Source organism: Macrotis lagotis, chromosome X, assembly GCF_037893015.1.
Source record: "Macrotis lagotis isolate mMagLag1 chromosome X, bilby.v1.9.chrom.fasta, whole genome shotgun sequence".
NCBI lineage: Eukaryota > Metazoa > Chordata > Mammalia > Peramelemorphia > Peramelidae > Macrotis > Macrotis lagotis.
In genome coordinates, this window is record NC_133666.1 from 438,769,267 (window position 1) to 438,792,320 (window position 23,054).

The following is a 23,054-nucleotide window of genomic DNA, read 5'->3' on the forward strand; positions in this document are numbered from 1 at the left end:
CTAGATGGTGGAGTAGGGATGTTGTACAGAGTATTGTTCTGGTGGAATCCTCTTGTCAGTCTCAAAGGTGAAAATAGATCCAATGGGTAGGAATAAGGAACCTCTTTAAATTTGTTTCTTTGTCTTCGATCAGGAAATAGGTAATGCTTTCAGCTTTAAGGGCCAGAAGATCATATCCATGTTATAAAGGGGGAAGAGGAGTTGTGGGAAAGAAATCTTACTGTTTTTAGTAAGGTGGCAAGAATAAAAGTGTGGGAATAAACAGTGAGAATATCTTTTATATTAAGCATTCCTTAAGGTGAATGAGTGCGGGGTTGGTGTTGAGAAATGGAGAGATATGATAGGAATGGAATTCTAATACTTTGTCTTTTGGTATCTTTGTCATGTTCTGTTCCCTTCTACATATGACTTATGGGTTGGTCTTTGAGAGTAGTTACTATAATCATATCATTAATAAAGGATCATCAGAGATAATACTATACAATATGCTATTCTAGAAGTCACTTTTAAAGAATGTGATGAATAGGTAGTAATCTCTCTCTCTCTCTCTCTCTCTCTCTCTCTCTCTCTCTCTCTCTCTCTCTCTCTCTCTCTCTCTCTCTCTCTCCTATTCATGATACTGTAATGGGTGGTAGAGAGTCCACAGAACCATCACAAATTATCAGTGCCCTCAAATAATTTACAGTCTGCATGGAAGCAAGTATGTTACAAAGAAAAGTAGTAGCTAGCATTTTATATAATATTTTTCATATGATCATCTCAGCAAACAAACCTGTGAGGTAGGTGCTATTATCTCTAATTTAGAGATGAGGAAATTAAAATTGAAAGAAATTCATCTAAGAAAAGATTTGAACTCAGGCATTCTAGACTCCAAGACCAGTGCTCCATCCACCACACCACCTAGTACCTTCATATATATTAGGGAATGTAATTTTGGAAAAAAAGACAAATAAATAATAATCACCAACCAATAATATAAGAAAATACAAATGCTAGTTTTTTTGGTTTAACATGAAGTGAGATGAAAATACAAGATTTAATTGTATTAGATATGCTGTACTAAAAGGGGTACTGTAATAATTAGATCAGATCCCTGATTCAAATAATCATATATCTAGTAATAAATGTGAACTTCTTCATATCTCTAGCCTTTTCTCTAAGGACTGAAGGGAGTGGGTGAGCAGGACAGCGAAGAAGACAAGAATGAATACATTAAATGAATATCATACTTTAGAAATTTACATAGTGAAACCTATTGGTTTCATTGTAATATTTTTTGGCAGCTGTCAAGATTTCCTGAGGATAAAGTTGAATGATTTCAATGAACATGGGTTAAATATGAATGAGTCTACTTATTAGGCAAAATGACTTGAGGGATTCTAATATCATGGAAACCAAATGTAGCTTCTAATACCTTTGATAGTGTTTGTATGTCAAAATGTGATACTTCATTTATTATATAATTTATGTATTATAAATAAAATATGCTGTCAATGAACTAATAAAAGAATTAGAATACATTGAGTACAACATTGCACTGAGTATCAGGATAATTTTTCTCTATTATAAGAACTAATTAAATGACATTCATAAGATACTTTGAGATCTTTTATGTTAGAATTTAGGGAAGGGAGTTACCTGATTAATTTCATTGACCAGAGCCTAACATAAGATTTATATATTTTTTTTACCCCCAAGGATCATTTTTGGAAATTTTGTTGTCACTGATTATAATTTTCTGTTTCAAAATTTTCCTAGCAAAAATTTGTAATATATAAAACAGTTTCCAGAATAACAAATCATTATTTCTGTTTATAGTATGTTAAGGAACTGAGAAAGCAATTAAAAGTGCTGGGTACATGTGCTGTAATTTTCAACAGATTTAATGAGATGTGAAATAGAATATAGAGGGTATGAGTTATATATCTAATGAAGCCAAATATTCGTAAATATTCGTAATATCCCTTATTGTGGTGAGCATTTATGGCAATATCTTTTTATCACTTGTTATAAGATTTAGTAAATCTATAAATAATCAATCACTCATGTATCAATTTAATGGTAAATTAGATATCAGAGTAGATATTCTTCTTATCTACCTCCAGTTAATACCATTTCTGTCCCCCCCTTCCCCCAAATCACCAAACAAGTTGCAATACATCTTTCCCATCTTAGGGTTGATAGAATGATGGGATGTCTTAGCCCCACTGTTGTGGTATTATTTTTGTACTATAAATTTTTGTTCATAGGAACAAACTCCAAAAATGTGGAATAATTTTAGAATGAAATTTATCACATCTTTGAGTAGAGAACTGGAAAGAAGGTGACTCTTTTCACAGATCTCTGTAAAGTTGTTAGATAGATTTTAGACAGGGATGTAAGGACATTTACCTGACTAGTCTCACTTGGCAGTAGATAGTGAAGGACAGTTTGATATACATACACACATATACATATAAATATGTATGTGTGTATACAATGCAAACACATGTGTACACACACACACACACACACACATTTAAATTGGCATGTAATTAGCTATTTTGAGAAATCTAAAACAAAAGGTTTAGATTCATCCTAAACAAGACTTGAGGGAACCCAAAATAAGCACGGTGGGGGTGGGGTGGGGGGTGTCTAAATGTTCCTTAAGATCTATTTATCCCTGGGGTGTCTCTGCCATCATCTTTACCTCTTTAAGTAAACTCTTTTGGGTTAGACAATTTTCTAGCCTCACAATAGCTAGGTTAATAGGTTAATATTAATAAAATGATAAATAAATAATAACATAATATCCAACATAGAAATTTTAATTGAAGGTCTTTGCTCCTCTACTTAGGTATTCCTGTACTCTTTATTAATACTTTTTTATCAGCATTTCCACCTGAGAAATTTTAGTTTCACAGAGTATATCTTACCTTAGGAGAAGTATTTCTCATTGTAGTGAATAGTATAGCCTAGCATACCTGCTTCTAGATTCCTTAATATGAGAAACACAATCCAGAAATTTCCTCACCAAACTGTCTTAAAGACATATACATACATATGGTATATTTTCTGTTTATATGATATTTTTGCTACTTTTTTTGCTACTTTTACATCAATAATCATTAATGATATTGTCCAGACTTTTCTTAGAGTTGTTTGATACTGGAATTTTTGGTGTTTGTGTGTGTGTGTGTGTGTGTGTGTGTGTGCCCACATATGTATACATCTACTCCAAAGACATATAAATATAAGAACATATATATAAATATATGAAAATATATAATATATAATAATATATAAACTATATGTAACATTTTCTTTTAATTCTAATTGAACTGATTTTATTCATTTTTCAGTTTAAAAAATTTATATGTTCAAAATTGTCTATTAGTGGATAGACAGCTGACTTAGAAGCCAGGAAGACCTGTCCACTTCTGACATCTACTAACCATGTGACCCTGGGCAAGTCACTTAATGTCTCAGTGTTTTAGGCATTATTATACCTTCTAGGTAGGTTTTTTTTAAAACTTAGTTATACTTTCTAGCAATGAAATCAAATTTCTAGTGCCTATAAGCTCTGAAAATTTATGTAATCAAAATTGTTTATTTTTTATTTCATAAGTTCCTCTCTCCTGAATTTACTTTCTCCCATTTTTTAGGGTGTGAACTTTTTTGTTTAGATCATATGTGCATTTAAAATTTATTAAATAATATATGTTATACTGATCCAAATCAGTAATCTTTCCTGTTAAGTAAAATTAGCATTTCCCATGAAAATTAAAAAATTTTTAGTTTGTGGAAAAAACATTAGAATGCTTCTTCTCTGTCTTGATTATATAATCCATTTCATCCAATGCTATTTTTTTAAAACTGGTGATATTTCTTTAGAATATAATTTGACATCTGGTGATGCTATTCTCATTCCTATTTTTAAAATTATTTCCCTTGATAATTTTTACCTACTATTCTCTTATAAATATAGATAGGATAGACAACTATCTATAGTATTAGGAAACTATATGTATATATATATATATATATATATACATATATATACATATATATATATATATATAACTATGCTGTCTAATTCTATAAAGTACCCTCATTTAGAAATTGGTTTGCTATAATATTAAATAAGTTGATTACAGTCTGCTGAATCATTTTTCTTATATTGGTGTGCTCCAGTAGAATACAATGACTTTTTCTCCAATTATTTTTCTTTTTTTTTCTTCTAAGTTTTTGCAAGGCAAATGGGGTTAAGTGGCTTGCCCAAGGCTACACAGCTAGGTAATTATTAAGTGTCTGAGACTGGATTTGAACCCAGGTACTCCTGACTCCAGGGCCAGTGCTTTATCCACCGTGCTACCTAGCCGCCCCTTCCAATCATTTTTCCAATTATCTTTTATCATTTATGTGAATACTGTTTTGTACTTATATTTATCTGATTAAATCGTCTTAGTTCCTATATAATTTATGTATTGTATAATTATTTTTGAGGATAGGTCAGCTAGATGGGATAGTGGGTAGAGAGCTAGACTTGGAGTCAAGAGGACCTGAATCTAAATCTTGCCTTAGACATTCCCTAGCTGTGATCCTGGGTTAGTCATTTAACCTTTTTTTTTTTGTGTTAGTATTTTCAGCTGTAAAATGAAGATAATAATAATTAGCATCCACCTTCCAGGATTGTGAAAATAAGATGAGATAATATTTGTGAAGCACTTTGGAAACCTTATCTAAATGGAAACTATTAATAGTAATAATTTATGTAGATTAGGAGAAATTGATTTTTAAATATTTGGTAGAAAACATGTAATAATTTATGTAGATTAGGAGAAATTGATTTTTTAAATATTTGGTAGAAAACATGTAATAATTTATGTAGATTAGGAGAAATTGATTTTTAAATATTTGGTAGAAAACACTTATAAATCAGTCTGGTCCTGGAAAATTTTTCTTTAGGAGTTCCTTTAATGGCTTGCTTCTTTTTGGGTTGATTGTACTTAAATTCTCTTTTGCATGTCCTGGGATTCTATTGATGATGAGTTCATTCTTTGTTTTTGATATTATTTGGTATTTTTCTTTTAAAGTTTCCTGATAAATGATATTTAAGTTTTTTTTTTTATTTCACTGTGCTTTTCTGGGAGACAAATAGTTCTCAGATTGTCTTGTCATGTTTTGCTGTCAAGGAAAATTGGTGTTATAATTTTTTTTTAAATTTTGCTGTTATAATTCTTTGCTTTATTGTTATATTTTCTTACATTATGTCTTTGGCATTCTCTTTTTAACCCCCCCCCCCCCAGCATTTTGTTAAATTCTCCCAATTTATTAAAGTTCTTTATTTTTTGGTTGAAATTTTGATTCTCCCTTTGAAATCTTGAAAGAACTCTAGTTTTTTTCTGTCTTTTTATTTTATTCTTTTTTAAAAGTTTTCCCGTCATTGTGAGAGTTCTTACAGTTGTTTCAGTTTCATTGTTGGGAATCTAGTTGCAATTCTAGTTGCAGTTTTTTTAGCATTACTCCTTTCTTTCTGTGAAGATTTCTTCTGAATCTTTTATTGGATATTATTTCTTCCTTTTTTAGGGTTCTTCCCCCTCCTTCATTGCTTTTGGGATTTGTGTGTAATTTTTCTTACAAGGAATTTTTGTTATCCTTTCAATTTATTTTGCACATCTTTATTTTTACTATAGCCATGACCACTCTGTACCAACATCTTGCTAGAATTTCTCTCTCCTTTTTAAAAATAAAAGTAATATACAGACCCATCTTCAGGGGAAGCAAGTATAATAATAAACATCTATATAGCTTTATAGGTACTGTGCTAAGCAATTTATGAATAATATCTCATTCTATCCACACAACAACCCTGAAAAGTAGGTGCTATTATCCTCATTTGTCAGAAGAAGAAACTGAGGCAAGCAGGGTGAAATGACTTGCCCAGTGACTAAGACTGAAAGAATACTTTTTACTTCCTAACACCCGGTCTAGTATTCTCTCTACTTTGCTCCAGAATAGTCTAAATTATTCATAAAACCTTGATAAAAAGATCCCAGAGACCACCAAGGTTCTCTTATAAAAATAAATGGGAATGGTTATTCAATGAGAGGATACGTTGCAATATGGCAAAAGTTTAATTTTGAAAAGCTTGTCTTCCTTAAATTCACCTTTTTATAATTCCCAACTCTTGTACCTATTTTCAGCCTTTGGAGCCCAGCAGAACATAATTAATTCCTCATCTACACAACAACTCTTCAGATACTTAAAATAGCTATTATGGCCTTGATAGGGTTTTTTAAAAATCATTTCCTCTCCAGGTAATCTAATAATAATATGCCTCTCCTTCACAATTCTTCTATCTCTTCAATCATTTCTCCATCTCCTTTGCTGGTTTTTCATCCAAGTGTACTCAAGGCCCTCTTTTTTGTTACATATTAACTCATTTAGTAATCTAATCAGCTCCCATGCATTCCATTCTCCTCTCTATGCAGATCATTTCCCCATCCATGCTACTGCTCATAGAATGAGAATACATGCTACTCATAGAATGAGTCCTAAGCTCCAGACAGGAAATTTCAGTTCCTTTTTGGGCATCTTGAAATAGATATCCTATATATAGTTCAAAGTCTGACATGTTCAAAGTAAAACTTATCTTCCTCTCCCCCTTCCCCAACTGCCTCCCCCCTCCCCCCACCCCCCCACTCTTCTTCTGGACTTTCCTATTACGGTAGAGATATGAGCATCATTTCAGTCACTCAAACTCACAACCTTGGGGACATCCTTGACTCCTCATTCTCACTCCTCATATTCAGTCTGTTGCTAAATCCTGTTTATGCTTATAGAATCGCTCATGTCCCCTTCTCTCTATTGACACAGTAAGCTCATTAATTTAGGCACAAATTATTTCTTGCCTGGATAATATTTCTCCTCTCATGTATGAACTATCTAACTAGTCTTTTTACCTTAATCTTTCTCTCTCTCTCTCTCTCTCTCTCTCTCTCTCTCTCTCTCTCTCTCTCTCTCTCTCTCTCTTTCTCTCTTCATTCAGCTGATTTTTTTTTTTTAGGGTATATTTGCTTAGTGAGACTCTCTATTACCTTCAGGCTCAAATACAAATTCATCTGTTTGGTATTTAAAGATCTTCATAGCCTCTCTCCCCTTCCTGCCTTTCCATTCTTTTTTACACATAATTTCTCTATAAGGACAGTGTGATATACCCTGACCCACTTGCAGTCCAGGAACATAATATTTCATATCACATCTTTGCACCTGTGCATGGGCTCTTTTGCTATTTCTGGAGTACTCAGCCCCCTCATCTCTACCTCTTAGTTTCTCTTGTCTCCTTCAAGACTTAGATTAAATATTATCTCCCAGAGGGCACCTTTCTTGATATACCAAGTTGTGATAACCTTCTTCAGAATGAGAGTCAATAAACGTTTATAAAGTGCTCACACTGTGTCATGTGGTATACTAGATGTCTCAAATACAAGACAGCACCACCTTCAGGGAGTTCACAATCTAATAGGAAAGGCAATACATACTAAAATTCGAGAGAAAAGACAACATATACAAAGAAACTAAAAAGGAGGGGTGGGGGAAGATTACTTAACAATGGGATAGGATGAAATCTTGCATTCAGGGAAGGAGATAATCTAAGAAGGTGTGAATTTCAGAGTTCATTTTATCTTAGAAAATGATAAATTCCTGAAGATCATGAGTAGGTGAGGTTGTCTGAGATTGGTATTTATCCTTCATTTTTGAAGAAGACCATGATATCCGGGAGGTGATATCTTAATAAGCACATGAATTGGATTTGAGTGAGGGGGGCTGTGCTAAGTCACCAGCCTCACTTTCTCCTCCAGAGACCTTTGGGTCCAGTAGCCTGATATGGATCAGGAGGACTGGAGATGACTCTGAATGTGAGGCAGTCAGAGTTAAGTGATGTCTGAGATTACCTTATTTCTAGAGATATGCAAATTTAATCAAGAGAAGAGTTATAAATAGTTCTCAACCTAGATCCACAATGCAGGAAGATGAGAAATACTGAAAATAGAAATTTCCAGCAAACAAAAAGTGAATAAAGGGCATAACAATAAAAGCACTTAACTAGTTATTTATACATTTTTTCCCCTCCATTAGAATGTAAGCTCCTTGAGGGTAGAGATTATTTTTTAACTTTCTTTATACATACAGAACTGATCATATGCATTATAATATTAATATAACATAACATATTATACATAATTAATATAATATGATAGTATATGATATATGATATAACATAATATAATATATAATAAATACAATATAATATAAATGATGTAATAATAAAAGCTTATCGAACTGATCTTCTGATCCATACTTGACTTCTCCAAGCTAAATGTTCCCATTTTCTTTAATAAAATTCTCATGTGGCATTATTTTAGTATACTACCACCCTAGTCACCTCCTTCTTTTTAGTTCCTAGTTTATCTCAATTTACCTCAATCATAGAGTCCAGAATTGGTCACAATTCTCTGGATTTCACATGACAAGAGAAGAATATGATAGTGAATCATTTCCCTAGCTTCCACTTAATCACTGGAACATATGATCCTACTCACTTTTTTGATTGCTCTGGGACACTTTTGACTCACTGAGCTTGCAGACCCACCTAGCAGCCAATTATTTTTTTACTTGGTTTTTTTTTTTTAGGTTTTTTTTTTTTGGCAAGGCAAATGGGGTTAAGTGGCTTGCCCAAGGCCACACAGCTAGGTAATTATTAAGTGTCTGACACCGGATTTGAACCCAAGTACTCCTGACCCCAGGGCCGGTGCTTTATCCACTGCGCCACCTAGCCACCCATTTTTTTACTTGTTGATGAAATCTATAAGAACTTTTGTTTGTTTCTTCACCTTTTGAAAGATGAAAATATCATTAAAGCTCACCAAGAAATTATGAATTCTTCTACATAAACAGAACTCCAGCATATTCTTTAGATAATGAAAGTTTCTCATCATTTCCTTGTCACATTCTTTGACCAGATTTGCATAATGCCCCATTTCTTTCTTCTTTTTTGTCTAGTTGGTAGTATTGTGTGAAATCAACTTTGGTTCAGTTTTTGCTTCACTTCACTACCAGGCTTCATCCCAGTGGCCCTTGGATTTCCTTATAGCACTACTATGTTTTCTCTCAATCCTGCTCCTTTTAAATAGGGTATAGCTGCCATATTTCAGTTCCAGGTCCCATCAAGTAAGTGTCAGTAATTTCTGTGTTGCCAGATTTACTGTTTTTTTTAGGGTTTTGTTTTTTTGCAAGGCAATGGGGTTAAGTGGCTTGCCCAAGGCCACACAGTTAGGAAATTATAAGTGTCTGAGGCTAGATTTGAACTCAGGTCCTCCTGACTCCAGGGCTGGTGCTCTATCCACTGCACCACCCAGCTGCCCCAAATTTACTATTTTTAATCTCTATTTTACCTTGTTTGTTATTAATGCTTTGTGCTTTTGTGTAGAGACAATTGAAGCTATGGATTTTATTACCAAGTCCCTTCTTGAATGTTTGTTTTTGGTGTATTGTCTGGTTATTTTCAGTACTACTCATTTTCCGACAGTGTGAATCTAGATTGATAAATATTAGATGGTATTCTTCTTATTTCATTCTCTTTGCTTCCTGGATCTGATTATTTTTCTTTTGAAGCTTTTGCCTTCAATTGACATCTGTGATGTTCATACCATTTGAGCTCCAAAGACTTTTTTTCCTTGCTCAAGACTAATCTTTAATTTTGTAGCAATCTCTAGTTTCATTTGTCCATGTATAAATCACTTAATGTGGTTAGTTGTTATCAGGTATGACAGGTCTGTGGTTATTATTCTTCTTTTCCTCTTCCTTTGACTAATCAACTGTTTCTAGTAGTAGAGTAAGCAATCATTGGAAAGCACTGGACCCACAAATTAGAAATAATTATTTGTTTCTATTTGATACTTCTGTAGTTCAGAATTCTGTTGTTTTAACAACCCATACTAATAAAGTACTAACTCTAAAATATACTACTCTTTAAATTAATATAAGGTATTTAGAAACATGATATTCAATTCTTAATTTCTCCTTTTTCTTTTTTTTATTAGGTTTCAAAAAACTGCCAGTGATAATGTCTCATCAAACCTCATTTTCCACACTTAGTAACTTGCCTATAAAGAGTAAGTTTATTTTTTAAGATTTTAACTCATGTTTTCAAGTTTTCTGGCTACCAATATAAAATTTGAAATAATTAAGTTCTTTTATTTTTAAAAATATATTCTAAGGCTTTACTTTCTTGGTCTGAAAACCATAAGAGTTCTTTTCTTTTTTTTTTTTAAAGTTTTTGCAAGGCAAGGGGTTAAGTGGCTTGCCCAAGGTCACACAGCTAGGTAATTAAGTGTCTGAGGCTGGATTTGAACTCAGGTACTCCTGACTCTAGGGCCAGTGCTCTATCCATTGCGCCACCTAGCCACCCAAGAGTTACTTTCAAAAATATTTATTGCACCAAAATCCTGCCTGGATACCTCAATGTGTCATGGAGATGCCTCTGGTTTCTTGAAGGTCATGAATGTGAGTGTGGTAGAATTTTTGGAACGTTCAACTAATGTTAAAAAAAGACTCACAAACCTTTTAGGGTGGTCCTAGTTACCTACTCTTTGTCATGTTTTATCCTATCTTGCCAAGTTCAGAAAGGTTCTTCATTAGAATCAAATTTCAATTTGATTCAAATAATTTCAACAAGCATTTATTTATTATATATATGTTTTTTATATATATTTATTATATATAAGGCACTGAGTAGGTGCTAATGTCTCAAAGATAAGAGCTTACCTGCTACAACATTGATCTTTTTTGGTTTTTGTGATCACTATCACACTTGAAGACTATTGACTAAAGAAACTAGGGGTTATGGTCAGTGCTAGTAAAAGGGATATCCATATCAATAAAATCACAGAATTATTGAAGTAAAATGTTATTCAGTTATAATTTATGAAAATAAAGTATTAAAGATCATGGTATTTGCTTTTCTCTTTTATGTTCTACTTTAGTTCTCATCCTGACCCAGAAAATTTCTCATGATTCTTAAAAGCTATACCAGCATGGCTGTAGTTAATAGTAATTTTCTCCACAGAGGAGAGATTTCAGAGGTGACCATGGTATAGCTAGGAGACTCAAGATCAGAAGACTGACCTGAAATTGATGAATTAATTTTCTATGGAAGAAAATTTTTAAAATGACACTTAGTCATTCATGATTCTATCTTCTGTAGTGATGGTAACAGTAGTAGAAACATAGGCTGAGAGAACATAGAATTATACTGTTTAGATTTTCCACAAATATTAATTTAGCCATTAATAGTCCAACATGAAATTCTTGCTCAATGCAATATCATATCTGTTTCATTCCTCCTTTGTTAATGGTAATGAGCTCATTGAACAATATTACCTCTTTTGTATCTAATTAAGAATTTTTTTTTCAACTGAACAAATGTAGGTTGACATCTTTTTGGAGTAGAACTTTGAAAGCTATATCTCTTCTCTACCAAATTAAACATTATTCTTTTGCTAACATATAGTAAGTAGGATGGTATCTGTACTTTTCATTCAGTTTTGTGACTTTAATGGTATAGTCTGCTGTTGAATATCATTTAGAAAAAATTTACTATCACCTCTTGCTGTGTTTTTTTTTTTTAGGTTTGTTGCAAGGCAATGGGGTTAAGTGGCTTGCCCAAGGCCACACATTTAGGTAATTATTAAGTGTCTGAGGCCAGATTTGAACTGAGGTACTCCTGACTCCAGGGCCAGTGCTCTAGCCACTGTACCACCTAGCTACCTCTCACAGCTTGTTTTCAACAACTATGCCCTTGTCCTGTGTGCAGATTGTAGTCTCCAATAGTCCTCTGAAATTGTGATTGCACTGATCAGTTATAAAGTTTTTGCATGTTTTTCTCCTTTATATTATTGTAGTCATTTTTACCTAATATTTTTCCGATGATGTTATATGACTGCTATTGGTAAAATAACAATTTTTCTTTGTTGTTATTGAGTCAATTTTCCATTATTCCTTCCTCTTTGTAACCCTATTTGGGATATTCTTGGAAGAAATACTATGTTGCTTTGCCATTTTCTTTTCTAACTCATTTTACAAGCAAATCTTGGAAGAAATACTATAGTGCTTTGCCATTTTCTTTTCTAACTCATTTTACAAGCAAACAGGGTTAAGTGACTTGCCCCATTCAAATAGCTAGTAAGTATCAGAGGGCGAGATTTGTGGTCACAAATATGAAAGACAGTCTATCCACTGTGCCGTGTAGATGCCTTAATACTGATGGTCATCTAAAATTCAGTGGAGGTATATGTATTTCTGGAAGAGATTGTTACATTTTATCAAAAATAAATTGTGTGTGTCCAATAGTTTAAAAATGTTGTCTTTCATAGCTTATATGACTGGAAAAAAGAGTTCAACTGGTAGTCATGTAGCAAGAATTATTCCTCCTTGCCTCTTTTTGTGATTTTTTTAGCTACAGAGTGAAATTTTTTATTTAAAATATAATGAAACTCAAACTTATGTACCAGTAGTATTTTTGGCTTTGTAACAGAATAGATTACTAATAACTATGTACAGTTTAGTTTAGATGTTCAAAGATAAGTTAAAAACAAATATGTAGTAATTCAAATCAATAAGTAACCTATGTTTTACTTTCTATTTTAGTAATTTCCTATGGTAAAACATTTTTTTCTCTACTCTTACAGTAGAGATTATAAATAGAATACTCTGATTCAGTATACTAACATGCATAACAATTATCCTTTTTTTGATGCTCAGAGATGGTTGAATACTGTCTAATATGTTCAGCTATAATTCAAGGAAATAATTGCTATGTATTGCAAACCATTTTTCTGTATTCTGTATAAACTGAGCTACTTTGATATTGCTTCAGCAGAGTCCACATTATTCTGTCTCAGTGCTTTTCATTCAAGTGATTCCCTTTGCCTATAAAGCACTTCCATGAATTGATACTTCTCCATTTCAATTCTGCCTATCATAGTGTTCAAGGTCTAATTTCAATGTTATTTCTTCCATGAAACTTTTATTTGTTCCCCAATCAAAATAAATCTCAGTGACCTCTGGAATTTTTATACTGTTTTTTTAACCTTTAAATTTTTTTTTATATTTTTCACTGAATTATTATTATTTCTATGCTCTGTGGTAGGAGCAATATTTGTCATGTAGACAAAGTTAATTTTTCCTTGTTTTTAGTTGTTTAGTCATGTTCAACTCTTTGTGATCCCATTTGCAGTTTTCTTCTCAGAGATTCAGGAATGGCTTGCCATTTCTTTCCTCAGCCCATTTTACTGATGAGGAGCTGAGACAAATAGGGTTAAATGACTAGTTCATGGTTAGTAAGTATTTGGAGACAGATTTGAAATCAAGAAGTTGAACCTTCCAATTCCAGGTCCACTGTCCCTTAAAAGGTGTTAAAGGTATTCTTTGACACAATTATCTTGGAGACTCAGGCTTAAGCCATTAAAGTAGGTTTAAATAAAAAAGTTTACCCACAAGGAAACAGAATTTGGTCCTCTCCCAAATTTTTGACTGGTAAACAAGCATGGCCAATACAGAAGCAGGGAAGGTTGACTAAACTGAGTCAATGGAGCATAGCCACAATAGAGTAATAGCCAAATGGAGTTCCTACTTTTAATAACTTTTTAAATGGTCTCTGGCTTTGTCCCATTTTATTCCAGTTCTGAATTTGAAATTTCAGATTGGTCTGAAGATGTTTTATCTTATCTACTGGACTAGAAGACATTTGTACAGAGACACTACATGATTGATCTTAATTTGTCTTTCCTTAGCCACCTAAAATTTCATCCTTTCTATATAATACAACCTCCAAAACTTACTATTGAATCAATGAATAATTGACCAACCATATAAATAGTATAACAGTGGATAAAATTTTAGATTAGAAGTTAGAAAAATGAATTTAAATCCTACCTTGGACATTTAAACAACTCCAAGTAAGTCGAAACCTCTCTGAAGTTCTTTGAACCTTAGTTTACTAATTTGTAAATGAGCACCTACCTCATTAACTGTGAGAATCAAAGGAGATAACATATGTAATTGGATTTGCAAATATAAAAGTACTATGTAAATACTATCTATTAACATTTAATGTGGGCAACAGCTTGACCTTGACTAAACTTTTGAAAGTATTGAGTGTGATGGCTCTGATGAGACTTAAACAGTATATTTATAAATATAAACTCAGGACTTTAATGGATCTGTGAGCTCAGTGGTATTGTTATACTTTCCATAATACTCATCTTGTGAATTTTTCATTCATATATTTCATTTATCTTTCGTAGAAGAAATATCCAATGTGCAATATTCAATGTATCTTTTAATATTTTTGTGATTATCAGTGTAATATTCATGCTATTCATCTATTATCTTTTACTCTTATAAGATGACTCATCTTTTAGGGGTGGCTAGGTGGCGTAGTGGATAAAGCACCAGCCTTGGAGTCAGGAGTACCTGGGTTCAAGTCCGGTCTGGTCTCAGACACTTAATAGTTACCTAGCTGTGTGGCCTTGGGCAAGCCACTTAACCCCATTTGCCTTCATTTTACATATATATATATATATATATATATATATATATATATATATATGCTACATTATATTTATATCCACCATAGATCTTTATCTTGCCCTGTGATTGAACTATTATTATGGTTTTTTGAGGTTACATTACTCCTTAATTCATAGCCATTTAGTAATTTGATCCAGATGGATCAATCTCATCAGTGTATATACTTTCATGCCAATTCACATCATATGCTTTTCCATTCTATGATATTCTATTCCCTCTATCCTCTAATTTTCTATAAGATATATCCAACAATAGAAATCTTCCTCTAGAACACTTACATTTCATGGGTACCAAAATTAATCTCGAGTCACCCACTTATTGCACTTCCAAAGGTTATTCTTTATCTAGTTTTAGCTAGGTCTTAGGTCTACTCAAAGATTTATGAAGATTTCCTATATGAGAAGTCACTAATCTATAAAATTTTACAAATCATCTTGTACTCTAAAATATTTTTAGTTTTTAAGGATCATGTTAGATAATATTTATAAATTATTTAGCTTGAATTATAGATTTAGAGCTGGATGGAAGACTTTAGAGACTGCTGAATCTGATCTCATTTTAAAGAAAAGGACACTGAAGTTTAGCAAGACTAATAGTCTTCACACAATTGGTAAATGTTTGAGTCTGAATTTTAACTCAAGAAGCTTTATATACATTATACCACCTGGTTGCCTGATGATTTGCTTTTGAGAATTTTGTTAGATTTTTTTTTCATGAAGTTTTCCCACTATAATCAGAGATTATGCAGCAGGTTTTGGACACATAAACTTCATGTGATTGTGGTCCTTTGTTTATACTTATAAAGGTGACCAAGTGCCCCATGAAATGTTATTTGTTGACTTGGGCCCAAATATTAATCTAACTTTGCTAACTTTACCTCCCTGAGGGGAATCTGTGAGCCACCTTTACATTTAGCTACAATTTCTTTATGTTTATGTAAAGCAAAAACAATGTTTACTATTGATGAAATTCAATTAAAAATGTATCAACTCAATCAATGGATTAATAAATATTTATGGATAAATGCAAATATAAGCTATATATATGTATACATACATATATATGTATATATAATACCTGGATCATATTAGATTTTATGACTACTATAAATTGTACTAGACCAAGATAGAAAACTGCTATTTTCAAGCTAGATTAGATCATCACTGCTACTGAGGTACTTCTATTTCTACAAAAGCCTTCATGTCTCAGGTAGCAGTGCTATGGTCAGTTAAAACTGGCATAAAACATTGGAACCCAGGCAGTCAAATACATTGCCTGATTGAGTCATTGTTGTAGCACATGGAGGTAGTTAACTGGGGAATGAAAGTGGAAGGGGTGGAACTGGTGGGCAGTAGATTTAACTAGGCTATCCAATGTTTGTGCTTTTAGACAGATTGTATTGTATTTTTTTAGAATGAGAGTATGACCTAGATGAACCCTTATGGTTTGTTAAGGTGTCACTGAGTTTCTAAAGCAGAAGTTTATGAGTATGATGGGGTAACTGGGAGAACATTGTGTAAGGTTATCTTTTCTCAGAGTGTCTAATGTCCTGTTGAAGCATTTAATACTGTCTTCATGTCACAATGTATTAAATCTCTAGGAAGGTCCAGTCTGTGATGAAAAGACTTTCAATGATTGTATTGAGACTCTGCTCCACCAATCTTGAGAAGTCATATGCAATACCATCAAACTAAACATAATCCTATTTCAGAGTTGATTCATAAAGGGAAAAAAATGGACTGGAATGATTGCCTGGAATTAATCTAATCTGGAGGAATATAATTATATTACTTGAAAAAAGAATTACCCAAGACTCATTCATTCACTTTTAAATCACATTTCATTATTCAAATGAAAGTTAAACAAAAACTTCTGTTTTTTTCTTACAAGACAAATCTAAATCCAATAAAATTTTATATGGAGCCAACTCTTGATAATTCATGTGAATATAGTGGAGAGGAGTCATAGTTAACAAGAAATAATGATAATCATAAAAGAAAATGTATATATTAAATTTTCATGAATGATTGCCTTCACTAATTTTGAATATAGGATAATGTAGACAAAGCATGTATAATACTTTGCTGGCTCCCTATTCTCTTTCCAACTCCTTGAAGTGAATTTTACGCTTAGCTTTATCCTCAGGTCTCTTTTCTTCTCTTTCAGTGTATTTCCTCTTTGGTAAGTATGTTCATTTCCATGGTTTATAATACAATCTACTTAGATAATTTCCTATTCTTTATCTCCATTCCTTATGTCAAAGAGAATTTTCAGACTAATCATTTAGGAATTATTTACTATTTGCTGCTTTACATACTCCAGAATTAAGGCTAAAGGTAAGGTTGATACAAGAAGAAAGAACACTTTGACCTGGTCAGATTGATAGTGAGCCTGCCACCCTGCAGTTTGCATCAGGTCCCTGCAGTTTGCATCAGGTCTGATAAGATCAATGACAACAGGGGCTGTTCTATGGATGAGACTTGGGGCAAATAAGACTAGCCAATAAATGCCATTGTGTCCCTGAATACAACAAATGAGATTTCATGAACTTCATTTAGTTTGCTGCCAAGCCCTTTTTTCTCTTGGAATTTAAGATTTCCTTCTGACAACCAAAAGTTTGCTTCTTGCCAACTCCCTGTTATAGTTGACTTTTCCTAGAGTAATTTTCTGTCTCCAGTCAGCTTTTCTTAAACATTTGACTCATTCTACACTGTGCACTCAAAGTCCTTTGACCTAAAAATTCTGTTTTTCATTCATTCCCATTCTTAGGATCAATGAGAGTTCAGCACACTGTTTTTTTTTATTCAACCATATTCTTAATTTAATCCTAGCCAGTCCCCCAGGAGCCAAGTTAGAAAGAGAAGTAAAATTAATCATGTACCAAATCAAATTTATTATCCTCCTACTCATATTAATTTCTTATTACCAACATTAGGGACAATGGCAATTAAACAAACTGGAATGAAGAAGATAATCTCCCCCAACTTCTCCCTACCTAAATCAGCAACCTCCACATCAGACCTATTCATGTCCCCAGTGTCTGGGGAAATAAATATACTTTGGGGCAGAACCCATTGTACCTAGCCAAATCCAGACTAGATCTGACCCTTTCATATTGGTTCTAACTGTCCTGCCAGGCTATCTTATTATCTGCTTTTCTGTCATATTTTTACCGTCCTCACACTCCTTCCATTTTCAAATCTTACTCTGGCACAGTAATCGTATCATCACTTTTGGAAAGATTATTTATTGACTTGGATTAATATACTATCTCTGTGACTCCCTAGATCAAAACTCAAAGCACCTTTATTTGTTCGCTACTCCATCCCTCCCCATTAAAGTGTAAGCTTCTTAAGGTTGGGGATTTGTTTTACTTTATGTATTCTCAATATTTAATATAATGTTTAGTAAACATTTAATAAATGTTTCCCTCCCACCCTCCCTTCCTTCCTTCCTAGCTCCCTCCCTTCCTCCTCCCTCTTTACTCCTACTTTGAGACTCAATATGAATCCCAAATTTTTCAGATCTTTCTAAATTCCCTTTCTCATTCTTAATATTTTCTCTTCTGATATTATCAACCATCTACTTTATATAAATCTTGTATGTACCTAGTTATTTACCTGATGCCTACTCCCAACAAATAGTCTCAAAGTTTAGTTAAATGCTTAAAGTTATGAAAGATTTGATTTACTGATCCATTCTTTGTTGTTCTTATCTTTTATGAGTGAGCCTGTCCTATTAACATTCATAGTTATGATAATTTTGTCTTTCCCTTGGTCAACACTTTAGATAGTATTATTAGTATAATGAAATGTGTTTTAAGAGTTAGTTGCTCATTTTTCATGATACAATACACCTCAAAAATACATCCTCCCACTCTTACCCAGCTGGGTTCCAAATCACTGGATCTTCTTTTTTTCCTATTCATTTTTCTGCCTAATACTCCTAGTTATGACTTCTTTTGTTTTAAATAATCCCTTTTTTGACACTACCATAAAATTTACATATATATATGTATATATGTATATATATATATACATATATATGTATATATATATATATATATATGTATATATAGTTTTCCATTTCACAACCAGTTCAGACTTCTTATTTCATTCTCCCCATATTGGGGACCCTCACTCCATCTCCCTTTTTCTTTTGTAGTCTCATCAACTCCTATTTATATCAACTCTATGAAGACAACTCCCAACTGCTTAGCTATTGAGGTCAATAAACTTGCCCCGGGAAAGGACTCAGGAAACACCTTCCCCTGCTCCACCCCTCCCCTACAAGACAAGTCCCTATCTACAAAAGAATATCCCAGCCCTAGCCTGAAAGAATAGTCTTTGAGCTAAGTACCTACTCATATGCCATTATTATTATTATTTTTTAGGTTTTTGCAAGGTAAATGGGGTTAAGTGGCTTGCCCAAGGCCACACAGCTAGGTAATTATTAAGTGTCTGAGACCAGATTTGAACCCAGATACTCCTGACTCCAAGGCCAGTGCTTTATCCACTACACCACCTAGCTGCCCCCTCCCATCCCATTATTAAGCCTATCCATAACCCCTATTCCCATCCCATTGTCCATCATTCCTTGAAGAAAAAAAGTTGGCCCCTTGGGATTTGTTACTCACTCCCTGATCCTCTCTAGTACCACCCACCTTAACTTCCCCCTTTACCCTCTCCCACCATATATACCCCCCCATAAACCCTGGTTTTATCCCTGTTAGGTGTTGCTGTTACCAATCCAATTGCAATTCCCTTATCTTCACTTTCTCTCTTAGTTGGGCTGCTTTCTTAAGGAACTGTCCCTAATTTTTCTTTTTAATGTTGTTCTCTCCCTATGTTTAATCTCTAATGCCTGCTGCTGGGATTAGCCCAGCTGCTGATTAGTACCTTGCAACTGCCTTTACTTTTTCTCTCTCTACACTTTTGCTAAGATTTCTCTAAGAAATCTTATTTTTCAATTTCTTTCCTTGTTTAATTTATAGTAATATATGAATAAACTTTTTTGTCCCCAATAGACCACCTTAAAATATTTGCCTGTCAACATAACTTTAGTTTCTCCCCTGAGCTAAATTTAATCTTATGTCATCAATTGGACTGTGTCCTAGAAACTGGTTTAATTCCAAATATCTAAATCTGAATTCATTATCTTTCCCACTAAATGTCCTGTTTTTTCAAATGTTTCGATATCTGATGAAAGCAATACAATTCTTCCAGTTTCCTAACTTTGGACTCCTTACTCTCTTTCATCCCACATTTACAATCAGTTGCTAATCTTGTCATTTTTACTTTTATAACATCTTCCACATCCAGCTTCTCTTCTTTCCCAGAGATATTGTCTTTGTTCATTGTTTCATCTCTGACCTAGATTATTGCAATAATCTCCAAATTTGTGTCTCTGCCTCAAATCTCTTACCACTCTAATCTATTTTACACACTCTTCTCAAAACAATTTTTTTAGGGTAAATCTGAAATTGTGATTCCTTGTCTCTCCTACTCAACCAATTCCAAAGGATTCCTATTGCCTATAGGATTAAATGTAAATTTATCTACTTAGCTTTTAAATCCCTATACAGCCCTTTTTGGCTGAGTTAGAAATTCTTTGTCCTCCTGCACTCTACAATCCAGCCAAGATGACTCTTTTAACTCCCTCTTAACAGCTCTTGCTGTTCATCATTCCTGATTTTTAACCCATTTTAAAAAATATTTGTTGTGTCCCTCTCTCTTTTTAAGATATATCTTTGGAGTTTATTAACCCTCCTTCCTAGTAATATATACATTGGATTCTTCTATCTGTTGACATCAAGTCAATTCTACCACTCTACTTTTTTAACTTAGCTTTTGTATTTCTAGGCAATTTCCTTTTATGATTTCCCCAAATCCAGATACTCAAGCTTTTTGTTTCACTATGTGTTTCTGGGAGTATGGTAATTCTTAGACCGTATGGTAAAACTTTATTTCCTAAAAATTATTGTCCTAGCACCATCTTTGACATAAAATAAGTACTTAATAATTGCTTGTTACCTTCCCTCCCTCTCTACTTCCTTCCTTCTTTCTTCTCTCTCTCTTGTTTCCTCCCTCCCTCTTCCTCTTCTTCTGTCCCTTTCCCCCTTCTCCTCTCCCTCCTTTTCTCTTCCCTCCATTCTTTTCTTCCTGCCTCCCATTTCCTATCTTTTTTTTAGGGTTTTTTTTTTTTTTTTTGCTAGGCAATGGGGTTAAGTGGCTTGCCCAAGGCCACACAGCTAGGTAATTATTAAGTGTCTGAGACCGGATTTGAACCCAGGTACTCCTGACTCCAGGGCTGGTGCTTTATCCACTGCGCCACCTAGCTGCCCCCATTTCCTATCTTTCCTTCTATTCTGCCTTCCTAAAACTAACTTTTCCTATATCTGAAACAATTTCAGAGTTGTTTTAATTTGTGTTTATTATTAATGATTGTGTTAATTATTAAGTGATTATTAGACTGTAAGCTCTCAGCATGAAGGAACTGTTTCTCTTCTGCTTTTTACTCCCACTTCTTACCACTCTTAGCCAGCATTTAATAAGTATTTTTTTTAATTGATAATCAAAGACTCCCAGAGTTGGAAGGGACTTCCCCTTCCTACTATCCTAGATTAAGATGGGACTAAAAAAAGTCATCTTTGCTGGATTGTACAGTATAAGGGGGAAAGAATTCTACCTTAATTAAAAAGACAGGTTATATAGGGATTTAAAAACTGGTTATCTAGTTCAGCTTTTTTCCTGAAATTTTAGTGTTGGGTCTCATGTAAATTAGATTTGATCTTTCAGAAATTTCATTTTGTATTTACTAATATCTGATCTATGATTTATATCCTCAAAACACATTCAAATCTTCCACAAAGCTTTAAACAGCTTTCACTGCAAAGCTGACAACTGATCTTACCTTTTTATCTAAACCTCTTTTGAGAGTCATCTGCATTTGATGTCTAGATGTTCCTTCTCTCATTCTTTTCTAAATCCTCTGTAATCTGGATTCTGACTCATTCAGTTGAGACAGCTCTTTCCAGGATCAGTCAATAAACATTTATTAAGTTCCTATTATGTTCTAGGCACTGTGCTAAAATAGCCAATGATCTCTTAATTGACAAATCTTATATATTTTTTTTCTAATTCTTAATTCTTCTTGACTTTTCTGCTTCATTTGCTACTGTTGACCAACTTCTTAATTATCTCTTCTTTGGGTAATCCATCTTGTCAACTATCTAATTATTCTATTTCTTGTCATTGTCCCTCTTCTTTTTGTTCTTTATACTCTCCCATTTAGTGATCTCACTAGTTTTTTTAATATAAATATTTTATTTGTTTTCCAATTATATTCAATAGTGGTTTCTACCTATCATTTTTTGGTAAGGTTTTGAATTTTACATTTTTTCCCCCACTCTCCTTTCCCTCCCCTCCCCCCAACGGAAGACAGTCTGATAATCTTTATATTGTTTCCATGCTATTATACATTGATCAAAATTAAATGTGTTGAGAGAAAAATCACATCCTTGAGGAAAAAATAAAATATCAGAGATAGAAAAAATTATGTAGTACATAAGACAACTTTTTTTAAAAAAATTGAAGGTAATAGTCTTTGGTCTTTGTTTAAACTCCAGAATTCTTTCTTTGGATAAAAATGGTATTCTCCATCACAGTTACCCTAAAAATTGTCCCTGATTGTTGCACTGATGAAATGAGCAAGTCCATTAAGACTGATCATCAGCCCCATGTTCCCACTCAGCATCAATTCACACAAGTGATCTCTCCAGTTTCCATGGGTTCAAGTTACTGCTCTACAGATGGTCTCCAGACTTATTTAGTCCTAGTCTTTCTCTTGAACTTCAGTCTTTCCTCACTAATTGTCTTTTTTACATATTTTGAATTAGGTGTACCATAGACATCTCAAGTTTAACAGCCCCAAACAGAACTCATAACCTTTCCCTCTACCATCCCCCCTTTGAAATTCTTCTTATTGTTGAGGGTGCAGTCATTTTTCTAAACTTGAGTTGCAACATTGTTGTTATCCATTAATTTTCTCTCTTAATCCACTTTTTTTTTTTAGGTTTTTGCAAGGCAAATTGGGTTAAGTGGCTTGCCCAAGGTCACACAGCTAGGTAATTATTAAGTGTCTGAGACCGGATTTGAACCCAGGTACTCCTGACTCCAAGGCCAGTGCTTTATCCACTACACCACCTAGCCGCCCCTTAATCCACTTCTTATCACTTCTAATCAATTACTGCTGAGTCTCATGTTTTAGTTCTTTCTATCTCTTACCTTCATCCTCCTTCTCTCCTCACAAAGCCTCCACTGGTCTTCAGATTCTCATCATCTTCACAGACTATTAGAATAGTACCCCTTTTTCCTTTGGAAGAGTTTTTTTTAAAAATCTGAAGGTAGAGAAAACAAAGT

The 23,054-nt window shown here is 33.5% G+C and overlaps 1 protein-coding gene across 5 annotated transcripts in view; it reads left to right on the top strand.

Moving 5' to 3' along the window:
* CCDC178 (coiled-coil domain containing 178) overlaps positions 1 to 23,054 on the top strand; it is a 674,385-nt gene that overhangs the window by 54,745 nt on the left and 596,586 nt on the right. For all 5 annotated transcript variants that reach the window (XM_074201254.1, XM_074201258.1, XM_074201259.1 and 2 more), the window contains exon 2: positions 10,086 to 10,157. In XM_074201254.1, the coding sequence (XP_074057355.1) occupies positions 10,109 to 10,157 (49 nt within the window). In that variant the 5' untranslated portion in view covers positions 10,086 to 10,108. The remainder of the gene's footprint in view (positions 1 to 10,085; positions 10,158 to 23,054) is intronic.